The sequence below is a fragment of the Cheilinus undulatus genome, linkage group 3 (assembly GCF_018320785.1).
Source record: "Cheilinus undulatus linkage group 3, ASM1832078v1, whole genome shotgun sequence".
Classification (NCBI taxonomy): domain Eukaryota; kingdom Metazoa; phylum Chordata; class Actinopteri; order Labriformes; family Labridae; genus Cheilinus; species Cheilinus undulatus.
The window spans coordinates 26,489,743-26,502,032 of record NC_054867.1 but is presented as its reverse complement, the minus strand read 5'-3'; the positions used below and the strand labels follow the sequence as shown (position 1 = coordinate 26,502,032).

General features: G+C 40.0%; 1 protein-coding gene across 2 annotated transcripts; it reads right to left on the bottom strand.

Annotated features, from left to right (window-relative positions):
* Positions 1-933: 933 nt before the first annotated feature.
* Positions 934-11,934, bottom strand: timeless (timeless circadian clock). 2 transcript variants are annotated; one of them, XM_041783367.1, is made up of 30 exons: positions 11,801-11,934; positions 11,213-11,343; positions 10,982-11,135; positions 10,729-10,843; positions 10,545-10,607; positions 10,360-10,461; positions 10,088-10,243; positions 9,875-10,008; positions 9,676-9,763; positions 9,377-9,553; positions 8,913-9,130; positions 8,729-8,832; positions 7,757-7,926; positions 7,545-7,670; positions 7,275-7,426; positions 7,096-7,193; positions 6,901-7,021; positions 6,577-6,778; positions 6,338-6,477; positions 6,100-6,179; positions 5,889-6,012; positions 5,689-5,771; positions 5,424-5,578; positions 5,017-5,254; positions 4,712-4,780; positions 4,444-4,562; positions 3,830-4,082; positions 1,608-1,659; positions 1,465-1,517; positions 934-1,316 (listed from the first exon to the last, which is right to left on the bottom strand). In XM_041783367.1, exons 2-30 carry the CDS (start codon positions 11,307-11,309, stop codon positions 1,186-1,188), a joined length of 3,774 nt encoding a protein of 1,257 aa, XP_041639301.1. In that variant the 5' UTR covers positions 11,310-11,343; positions 11,801-11,934; the 3' UTR covers positions 934-1,185. The 2 variants fall into 2 exon arrangements, with proteins under 2 accessions (XP_041639301.1, XP_041639302.1); XM_041783368.1 differs by having other exon boundaries at positions 11,213-11,323.
* Positions 11,935-12,290: the final 356 nt, after the last annotated feature.

The following is a 12,290-nucleotide window of genomic DNA, read 5'->3' as shown; positions in this document are numbered from 1 at the left end:
GTTCTTCCTTTAGCTTTTCTATTGTAAAACCAGGTTCTAATTTTCATCAACAAACACCTGGTTTTCATCTACTGAAAGTTCACATAATTTAATCACGATATAAGGCATTCGTTCCCAACTATTATGCAATGCAGCCTTGAGGCGTCAGCTTTCAATCTCTGGTTGCAAAACAATGAGTCATCAGTGTGTATGTCACAGACAGACCATCCACGCCTGTTTTAAGTTCATAAATGGAGACATATGATGCTTTTTTGGTGCAGAGGAAGTCACACACCTTTCACCTTTTAGATTAAAACACTACACTAACCCACCATTGTGCCCACATGCTTTACTCACAGCAGTATCTGTGGACTTTTGGGTCTGCTGCTGGCTCCATGGGATGGGGGGGGCAGAGCAGATGCTGTGGCAGGAAGTTACTAACATGGTCCAGATGTAAAGACAAGAGACCACCCCCAACACAGCTGCACAACATGCTTGAGTACTGGCAGACTGCAGCAACAAACAGGAGAACTTGTGGAGAAATGCTCAATTAGAAGACAATTGAGTTGATTCTTATACAAGTTGAAAAGAAATGTAAAACCTAACATCTTCTTCTGCCCTAGTTTCTCTGAGCCTGATCTAATTAATTATAAAAGTGAAATTATTTATGCTGTGTTCACAAAGTGCTTTTTAGGTCTTTTTATAGAGTACACTAGTTTAAAGGTAAATCCACATACTCCCAATATTGTTTCCCCCTTTCTCAAAGGCAACAGTTCAACATTCATGTGCCCCCTAGTGTTTGAAATTATGCACTGCAACAAAGCCACTCCCCAGTCACCATCAAGCCCCTGTTACAATGACAGTGCTTTTTTTTATTAACAAACAACCAAAAACTCTATTCTAACAAAAAGAAGACTACAAAATAATCAGAAAGCAAAGAAAACAGTGTTTATACAATATGCTTTATTAAAATCCAAAAGTCTCATCATCAACCGACAGCATTCATAACAAAGACAACTATATCGAAGGTTAATGTCCATTATTATATCCATGCTGGGAATATTTGAAGAACTGTGAACAAAACATTTAAACAAATATGAATCCATGGTGGCAGGTCTTGTTTGGTCTTCCATTAACAGAATCTCCTCTAGAGAGCTGCATCCACCTTTGATACCATCCCTGTCTGCAGTCCATTAAAGAAATTCACTAATCCTCATCTTCCTCTTCATCGATTAAGACCATCTTGCGTCTACGTTTCACTGGAGCAGAGATATCCTCCCTATCTGATTCAGCATCACTGTTGTTTTCTGTTTCCATTGCATGAGTGGAGTCATCCTCTGTAAGAGAACAACATGTGAGCCAAAGCCAGACTGCTGGTTCTTAACTTCAAAATAAAGTAGAACACTCAACCATATAGTTTTAAGAGATTTCTGGCCCTGATTCCACCTGACTGTGTTCAAACAAATACATCAAAAAGAAAATTACCACTGTTGTCATCTAAAATCCGACTCCTTTTAGTAGAGGTCTTCTCCTTAGATCTGATGGGATACAGTGAGGGTAATTAGACTTACAAATAGACATTATTCTGCTGGGATTTGGATTAACAAAAACACAAGTCAATCCCTTACCTCTCAGGTGTATTTTCTGTCTCTTCCACAGGCATGGATTCTGAATCAGGAGCTAAAAACAAGTTATGTAATAAAAACAAAGTCCTCTTAATCCTCAGTCTGTTTAACAGTGTTAATAGTCAGATGTCAACTGTAAATGTGTTTCTGCCAGTCCTGTTCTGGCCTCCTATCTGCCTCAGAGAAAAGTTTTTTAAACTGACATAAAGAAATATCATCACAAAAAGTTGTTTTTTTCTTAGAATTTAGACTTGAGACCCTGTGTTACTGTCTATTCTGCCATTTTGAAAGCATTGTAGCTGGGTTCCAGTGTGGCCTGGATTCATCTAGGTTATTCTGGGTTTTTATTTTTATTTTTATTTTTGGTTTTTAGTTTTATTTTTATTCTTGGTCTTTAATTTCATTCTGGAATTTTATATATCAAGGTTTTATAATGTGTTTCTAACTTTACATGTTTTCAGGCTATAATGGGTCTACTAGGATGATTATGATGTTGGAGTTACATTACTGGCTTTATTTTCATGGGTTCTCCTGTTGATGCGGTTTTGTCTTGTTATGTTCTTTGCTTTTGTCATGATGTTTTGTCTTAATTGTGTTTCTGCTTATTGTCAAAGAACTTTGCAAACCTCTTTTTTAAAGGTTCTATACAAATAAAGTTATTATTACCTCCGCCAAGGAGGTTATGTGATTGGGTGGGTTTGTTTGTTTGTTAGTTTGTTAGCAACATAACTCAAAAACTTGTGGATGGATTTTGATGAAATTTTCACAAAATGTTAGAAATGGAATAAGGAAGAACTTATGCCATAGATTTTGGGAGTGATCCGGATCAGCGTTTGGATCCAGGAATTTTTTAAAGGATTCTGTACTATTGGGCGCTAGTGCTAATGGCGAAGGTCTGCGCTGTTACCACTTTACACCAGGAGATGGTAGACATGAGCAATTTCAATCCCAGCAGCATTTTTGGGTGTGTTTCTATTCAAAGTTTTGGAGATTATAGAGTTTGAAAGATGCACGCCTGGTCGAGGAGACAAGTTGGAGCGTAACAGAGAGACAGAGAATTGTAGTGAGAATACTCACAATGCTGGGAGGAATAGAGGAATATTCACCCTCTGCCATGACTTCCAGTTGTCCGTTGAGACCATGGGTGCATCTGTTGGCACTCGTAGCGAAGCCAATGCTTTGTCTCACCATGTTTCCACCCCACTGGGGAGGGAGTAATCGGCAAATGCTGTGGTGGAAGGCACATGGGGATGGATCCAGGAATTTTTTGAAGGGTTCTTCACTACTGGAAGATGGGGCTAATGGCGGAAGTCTGCACTCTTCGAGTGCTTTTTAGTTATTATTATTGTTATTTTGAGATGACCATCAAAAAAATTTTAGGGTTGCACAATATTACTGCAGTAATACCAATATCAGCAAATCTACTGATATATATATAGAGAACACACTGGACATACACAATAGTGTATGAATGTGGAGTTTTAAGCAGGATCAACAGGCTTACCTCGGCTCAAGTTTTCTCCTTTTCCATTTTCACTTCTTAAACTTTATAGTGTTTTAAGTCTGAACTAGTACTAGTTTATTTTTTACCTTTGTTATGACTGTTTTTATTGTGGCACTTTCTCAGGCTTTGGCTCATGGAACTCCCAGCAAAACCTATTTTTTAATTAGAAATCTTAATTTGACATAATAAGATCCATAGAAAAGCAGCACATTTTCATTTAGTGCTACACAGAGCTCAATGGCTGTCAGCCAGTTGTTACAGTGCTGTCTGTAGCACTCAACAATATTAATGTTATGTTTTTAATAATGTTTGGTTATCCACACTTTTATTTTCATAATTGAATGTCCAGATTTGGAAACCACCAAATATTGACTACCATATGGACCTCCACAATAATAGTCAATTCTGCAGGAGAAACTTGGCTTTCTTTACGGTCAACATTGTTGTTTGAGTTTGGAAATATCAGCATATCAGATATCTGGAAAAATCCAATATCATCCATCCCTAAAATAAAAACACAGCTTTTCCAGAACCAACCAAACAGATTTGATGAGAAAATTGCTGTTGCATGGAGTTCTGTTATATTCTTTGGACACATGAATTCTTTGAAGTTATTTGTGGCCTGTTTAATGTGCAACTTGTAACCTAACACGTACCAGTGCAACAAAGCTGTAATTAACTGCTGTCACCTGAGACAAGAAAAAGGATCTCCCACACTAACCTGTCTGCTCTGAGGGATGTTGTTTCCTCTTGCGTGTGAGGAGCAGAGCTCTCAGAGCCTGAGCTCTGCGTTCACCTGAGACCTCCTCCTCCTCCTCCAAATCCTGCCCCTCCTCTGGAGTGTCCCTGGTTGGAGTCTGAGAACCGTTTTTCTCCTCACCTACTTTTGGTGCTTCTTCTCTTGGACTGAGAGCTGCAGCTGCACTGCGAAGCTGTGACGCATTAATCTTTTCTGGGATCCTCCAAAATGATTCCTGTTTACAATGCAAGAAAAAACAGTTAATACATAAGCTATTCATTAAATGTTATTTACAATTAGCTGTTCAATCTTTTATTAAGAACAGAATTTTGCATTGAAAATGGCATTTAAAACATCCTCTTAGATTTAAAAAAGACAAGAATGCAAATATAATCCATTTAAGCATTGCTGGGATCCATTGTAAAGTCATAGGGATGTTAAAAATCAATCTTTGAGTCGAAGTGGATCTTGGTTGAAATACATTGCCTTAATTTAGCTGTTTTAGACATCTGTCTGAATGGGTCAATTCTTGTTAAATGCCTGATGCACTAAGTATCACAGCTACTGTCTCCAGCCAGTCTGAGAAAACTGCACACCTGTTCATTTGCAGGTGCTCGTATTCCCAGTTTGCGCAGCAGCCTCCTGAAGCTCTTATTGTCCATGGCTTCTTCGTTTACCTCAGTCAGAGGAACAAGCGGCACAGCCAGAGACACACCTGGAGAATGGGTGATTACATTTGCATTAACAGAACAAACTACATCAATAAAAAGTTGATTAAAAAAACTTCTATGTGAGCTTTGACCATTTCCAACAAAGTCAAAATCATGCATTCAAAATATTTAAATACTTGTTTTTGATACACACCATCTTCTTCACGGTCATCTGCTGTTCTATTAAGACAATTCTGTAGCCACAACATGGGTCCAGACAAGCCTGTCATAAAAAGAAAGAGTGAAACCTACATGAAGGTGTCAGGGGAGGTTTCATTTCATTCAACATATATTCCTAAACATTGACCTGTTACAACTGTGTCTTTACCAGGACTATTTCTTTGATGTCATTCAACAAAAATTGGCTTGATATGATTAATTACTTCCATTAGAAAAAGTTAAACATTTTATATTACACATACTAAACGAAGAACAGAGCAGAAGTATGTAAGGCCTCACCTTCCTGCTGTAGAGCCCACACCATGGCACCAATATCAACACTTTTCTCAACAGGGGAGTGAGAGCTTTGGCTCCACCTTTTTCCATTTTTTGATTTTTCCCTCTCTTCTCCCACCTCCTCCTCCTCCTCCTCTTCTTCACTCTCGTCAGACTCATCCTCTGGACCGTCTTCATCATCTCTGTCCATATGATCATCTGGGAAACCTTGTGTCAGACTTTCTAGGAACTCTTCTTCAGTCTGAAGCAGAAAAGGTAAAGGCTTTTGACTCTGGAAATAACACTTCAAAAAGATTCTGAAATACAGTACTTTTTCATTACATACATAAATTTTATTTAATCATTTTCCCAATTCTCAGGGTGATCCAGGGTAAATGTAAAAGATGAAAGTGCATCTACTTTAACCCTACCATTCCGTTTCCAGAGCTCTTTCTCTGATTGCCTCTGCTCCTCTTCTTGTAAAGTTCTCGTCTCTCCGACACCAAACCCAAGCTGAGCAGCTTGTCCACCACACGAGCACGGGACCGCTTAGCCGTCAGCTTCTTCAGGATGTTACCCAGCACATCTGTTCAAATACAATTTTATCAACAAAAAGACAACACAAAAACAATAAATCTTTCCTGAACAACCAGTACAGGAGCCGAGGACGGAGATACGGTATGTTTTGTCTTGTACCGTCAGAGTCTCTGAATTCCTCAAAGAGCATCTGCAGCTCCTGCTCTTGCTCCTCTGTCCAAAGAACGATCCGGGTACCTTTCCTGTCAGGGAAGGAAAAATAAAAAACACTCAGCTGCAAGTTAATGTAAAGAGAAATTCTACATTATCTTCCACTCTATTTATATAAATACACAGCTAATACTGTCATGAGAACATACTTTGGTTTCTTCAGTTCTTTGGCATTATCCACCATACCCATGTGCACCAGTTGTGTCACTACCTGGCGCCGAGTACGGTTGCTGTTGCTGAGTAATGGCAGGAGGGTCTCCACAATATCTGGCACTAAATACAACAATCAACAGTCAATTAAAAATGTACAACTGAGCTCATTATGGTAACTAACACACCAAACAGAAGAAAGAAGCAGACCCTCAGAATCACGATGCTCCTCATAGAGCTTGCGCAACTCCTCTTCCTCCTCTTCAGTCCATGCAGGTGTCTTTCCCTCTCTAACACATTAAGGAAAATACGATGCAATATTTCAAAATGCAGAACTCAAGAGTTTATTTTTGTAAAAGAAATCGCAGATCAACTTTAGGACAGGAGATTCTTTGGCCCCTTCTTGATAAAAAACATAGTGAAAAGCACAGACGCAAAAAATACTAACCCATCTTTGCTGTAGCCCTCAGTCATCTCTCTTACTGCCCCCACATTTTTCCAAAAGAGAAGTTCAACATATGCCTTGTTGTTTGTTGCTGCCACTAAAAAGAATCTTTTTAGCACAAACTTGGCAAAGGTCACCAGCTCCTAGAAGAAAAATTAGACAGAATAGGGTTAGACTCTTGCATTTTACCTCTTTATTGGGTTTAGCACCACAAGGGTTTGTTTCTCATATCATCAATGTACCGTGTAAGCAGCTGCAGCTGGGTCACTCAGGATTTTGTTAAAAAGGTTGAAGACAGACAGCTGGAAAAGCAAGGCGTCCATTTTCAGGTCCACAGCCAAGCGGTGCAGCAGTCGAGTGATGCAGTGGTTTGTGTGAGGTGTGTTTTTTGAATATGACTTCAATAGGAGGAGGTATGGGCGCATGATGCTGGGATTGGCAAACCTGTAAAAGGTAGAAGTAGACCTAACTGATCATGAAAGTCATAAACTACAATAATCCACTCAGTGGAAAATGTGTTTTATTTTCTTAGAAGACAACAACAAAAACCCTGAGTGTTTTCCTACCTCTTGATAAAGTCCAGAAAGTTAAACTCTTTCTCAGAAACCTGAACAGTCTCCAACTCTTCCTCCTCTAACTCTGCTGGATCATCCTCCTCCTCTGCCACAGGCTCAGGAGGAGAGGACCCTGAAATAAAAAAAGTTAAAAGGCTGCACAGATTATGTAACAAAAAGAATTAAAAAAAAAATCTAAAACCCTACTTGGCAGGTTGGCATGCAGGATTTGTTTCAGCAGCTCTAGTTCCTCTTCAGGTTCCACATCAGCTGAGCCAAACACGTCCCCCTCTGGCCACACCTCTCTGAGTGAAACAAAAAATGGTGGTAAATACTCAGTTACAGAACAATTGTGATTATTCTGAGGTGTGTCCAGACTTGCTGACCTGGCAGCTCGCAGCACTCCAAGGGCTTCTGGTCCCAGTCGAGCCAGCAAGGCATCCTGGACACGCACCATGGCTTCAGTCCGCTGCTCTTCCAGTGGAACTTCAGATGTGGCATCAAATGGCACAATGCTCTCAGTTAAAGACTCTGACAGCTGGACAAAGAAAGAAATAGTAAATTTATAGAGCTTTATTTTGCAACTTTGAAGCCAAACTCTCTGCACAAAATCTGTCAATGAAAATCAAACACTTGAAGTTCATTTTCACACTCACCTGAAAGCTGGTGGCCTTCAACTCTTCCTCCACAACCTTCCACGTCTCCTCAAGGGCATCTGGACTAGTCTCTGTAGTTGAAGGCTTTTTTCTACCTTTAGACTTTTTTCGCTTCACTCTTTTTCTCTGCAACATTAAGAGAGGAATTAATATTGTGAGAAGGTTCTACTGGCCAAAAAAAGATGCACCAGACATTAACCTCAGGAGCTTACCTGAACCATCAGGTTTCTGCGACCCTTGCAGAAGCGCTCCAGCATGCGCAGGAAGAGATGAGTTGACTCGATTAGATCTTTGAGGTAGGACTGAGGCTGTTTGGTTTCATCATACTTCCTCAGTAGGGTCAGGAAAATCTCCCTGTATTCCATCAGGTAAAATATGTTACCTAAAAGGGGAAGAAAAACAGATGAGGGCACCTTGCATTACAGTTGCACTGTTTTTTTTTTAAGTGTAGACTGAAAACCCCATTGAACTGCAAGTCCTAAGGCCTGGTTTATGCTTCTGCATCGAGTGTAAGCCATAGCTACACAGCAGTGGCCTAAATCATTATGAGCCCTTCATGCTTGTGCACTGGTATGCCCATGTCACACTCCTATACTCCACTGAAATGCTACCAGGCAGTGCTATTTTTATGCCTGTTCCCAATCCTAACGCCGGCCGTTCAGGGGACCATGGCAAATGAAACTGAACGTTATGTTGGAGTTGATAAATATTAAGCAGCAGCTGACTGTACTGCAGTTGTTGCAAGGAAACATAAAGTAGGCATTAGAAGAGCTTGAAGGTGCAGTTGAGAACTTTTTTGCACTTCTTCAGCCATGACAGACATGGATGAGGAAGTGCACAGCTGATATTTTCAGATGCTGGAGAGTAGATATGACTAGTTGTATTACTGACTGCAGACATTTATTTCACACTAGAGAAAACTTAATATGTCTGTAGTCAGACTCAGAGACCGGCAGTCACTCAGTGCTTACCAGCGGACCAGTCATAGGCTTGCAGTTTGATTTCTGAGAAGGTGCACATCAACTAAGCATTAAGTCGGGGTAACGAATAGGCTACAGCATGGCTTCCACTTACACGCTGAAACATGTGCAGACGTGCTCAAATAATGTCTTCATCTGAAAGGTTATCATTAAAAAGTATGGTCAGAATAAGACTTCCATTTTAACAAAACCTTAGCATCTTACTTTTTATAACATTAGAGCTCTGACGGATACTTTCATCCACGGAGCGGTCCATCTCGTTGACAGTCAACAACAGTTCCTGGTACGCCTTTAGTGCCAGGTGCATCCTTGAAAGAACATACAGCATCATCAGTCTGAGACCAAAAAAAATCTTCTTTGTAAAACTGCCTCCTAACAATCTTCTTACCTGCGGGACCAGGATGTTGCCTCTTTACGATCCGTGAGGATCATCTCATAGTAGTTAGTGATGTTGCGCTCAATAAAATGAAAAGCCCGGATGGAGACAGTCTCAGAAACCAAGTCAGCACGGAAACCATTGCCACGGTTGAACGCCATGAAAAAGCTGAGTGCCCAGAGGTAGTATGTCTCATCATGTTCCTGAGTTTGCTCACGAATTAGATTTTCCTGTTGAGGAGGAAAAACAAAAAGTTTTGAGTGTAATTTAAAAAGTCAGAAACTCTTTTAGAAGATTTAATGTGATTTCAATTACAAAAAAATAACATTTTTCAGAGCATCCACAGCATTAGATAGTCTACGTGATATGGTGGTTTCTGGCACCTTGGTGTGTATTTGTAAATATCAACTCTATTGTGGGATTGTGTCAGTAAGCCTTTGTTGAAAACATTTGTCATTAATGTCACAGTAGCTAACCTTCACGAGGTACATGAGCCGATTGTAACAATTCTCCAAGAAGTCCACACAAAACTCTCGCAGGAAGAGGCGAACATTTAAGGCTGAACGACGTTTGTCTTTACACTCCTGAGCCTGACGATTCCTCTTGGGAACGCGTCTCACTGCTTTGCCCAAGTCATGAGTGTAATTTTTGAACTAAAAATAAAAGGAAAAGAGGGGCCAGAGACACAATTTAAAATTATTTTTCCCAAGCACCAAAATACATCAGGAAACTTTGCTTGGTCTTGCAGATAAGATGTGAGGAAATCACTACTCACATTATTAAGATTTCTGTGGTAAATCACATCGTTGTTCCCAATTGACTTAAGCCCTTGAACAACAAAAGAGCCTCCAAAGCGAGAATGTCTAAGAAAAAAAAAAATCAAAGTTGCAGGGACAACACAAACTTATTTTTTCTGGATTAGATTTAACAAAGATGGAAAAATGACAAGCATGACTACATCATTTTAAAATTACCTTGTTCCCCTTTGTAAGGTGCGAGATCGTTTCTCTGCATGCTCCTTCTGCCTCAGTGCCTCCAGCTCCTGAGAGTCTCTCTGCTTCTCTTCTGCTGAACGAGCCTGACCGGCGCTCACTAAAGCTTCTGGCGTCTACATGGCACCAATAAAAGATCAGACTCAAAACAGCTGCAGATCTACATGAAAACTTCAAGAGGATCTTCAAACCAACCTGGTCTCTGAACATGAGGGAGATGATCTCCAACACATGCATACTCCACTGCTGCTCACTTTGAGCTGATGCAAGAAACTTGACAAGGTCATCGAAACCACTCATGTGGATGGCCCACAGCAGCCGATCATGAACGCTGGCATCATCGTCCACTTTCTTCAGGAGAAAGACACAGATTTGTGATAAAGTGAAGCAAATTGAAGTGATTAAGAAAAATAAATTCAGTAATTCCAATTTGTATGATCCTGCCAATACCCATTTTTCAGTCTTACCTTCTCTTCATTGGGGTCAGCTGGTACATGAAGCACATTCCTGACCAGCAGCAGGATCCTTTCTATCAGAAGATTATCCTCCTCCTGCCTCTGCTCCCAGTCCTGAAAGAGACATGTAAATATCCACTTAACTTATGCCAGATACATTGATTTAAATCTTTCATTTTAACCAGTGAAACACTGACCAGTTGTAGGAAGTTGTATAATATTTCACTTAAAATGCCAAACACTCTCTCACTAGCAAATGCCTAAAAATAAAGAAAAGACACACAGATTATACATTTCACTCATAGTTTTACAAAAAGTCATTAATAGAAATGGTTGACTTATTGCCCAAATTATAGTGCAATTATACTGAGAACACAATACCTCTTTATAGGCCTGTAAATGAGAGGTCACTTGCAAAAAGTGATGTCTAAAGACAGGGTCATCGGGGACTTTGCCAAAGCAAAGCATGGCAGGCTGGGTGAGATTGACCATGAGCCTGGGAAATAAAAACAGAAGTATTAAAAGCCCTATTCCCTAACTTCTACAGCTTTTTTTAACATTCATAATCACAGTGACTAGTTGTATCAGCCACTGTAAAAAATATTCAAGTATAGAAATTAAACAGATCTTATACCTAATGCAGGCATCAAATAAGGCCTTCTCTTGTCCATGTTGAATAATGATGGGCAGAAGGTCATTTTGTAATATCTGGCCTGCACCCAGCTGCTGGCGGACATCACGGGTGTCATCCTCATGTCGTAGATATCTGATCAAATCTTTGACACTCTCTGCAGCACAGATAGGGAAAAGTTAGAGCACAACAGTCACAAATGCTTTGTTCTTAATCCATATTAAAATCACTCACCTAAGCAATCAGCTTCCTTGTGATAGGTGTCTCCTTCCAAATAACCAAGGGCACTGCACGTTGCCAAAAGCTCACAATTCATTCTGAGTAAGTCCATGCACCATAGGGCAGCTTACAGGAAAACAATCAGTCTGAGCAGAATCATATCAACAGGTCTTCAAGGCGAATATCATATTATTATGAACAGGTAAAACATACACATTAGCTAATGAGTGACACCCTGCAGTTAACATGTTATGTACTTAGCAGTAAAATGTAACTTTTGACACTCAGCTCTGGTTAGCAGGTTCACTTACAAACAGACTGACTTTAAATTGAAAAGGCTTCTGACAGTGTGCTTAAAATAGCTGTTTATCCACAACCTTTCATTTTGCATACGTTTTCCCCTGTCCACTATTACTGCGACGTGCAATATATAATGTTACGCCACCGTATGAAAGTAGCTATTCTTCAAAGAAAGGACCATCTCCTCATATTATGCTAATGTTATGTAGCTGGTAGTAGTTAGCTTCATGTTAAAGCAGACATTGTACACTGACAGTTTTGTTTCGGCGTCAACGACGAAAAAGAAAACATTTGCCGACTTACCAAAAGGCCAAATGCGTCTATTCTGCGGGTTATCGTGTTCGTGAACCAGTTATGTATAAAGTTGGGATATTTTCTATTAATTTATTGTTGTTAACAGACACTAACTTCACTAACAGATACACTAGTGTACAAGACTCGCGCCAAGACAGCGGAGCGCAGACGTAAAGCGGATGTAGAATGACGCCATACTTACACATCTACTCTGCCCCGAGTTTTGCATTTCAGGTATATTATCTTCACGTACACCAACTCGAGCCATCCAGAATAACCGAATCAGTGAAATATATTTTTTTGGTATAATGTTGACTGAGAAAACATAGGGCTACTACCAAGAATAGGTGACTAATTCTCCGTAAATTTTAGTGGGGGGCCTGCCGTTGGATCTTGAGTGTTGCCTGATAGGACATACTTGGGGAATTATAAAGTACTTGCCAGTCTTCTCTCTTCATATAAAAATTTGTCAACTTGTCAGTTACCGAACTTTCGTCGA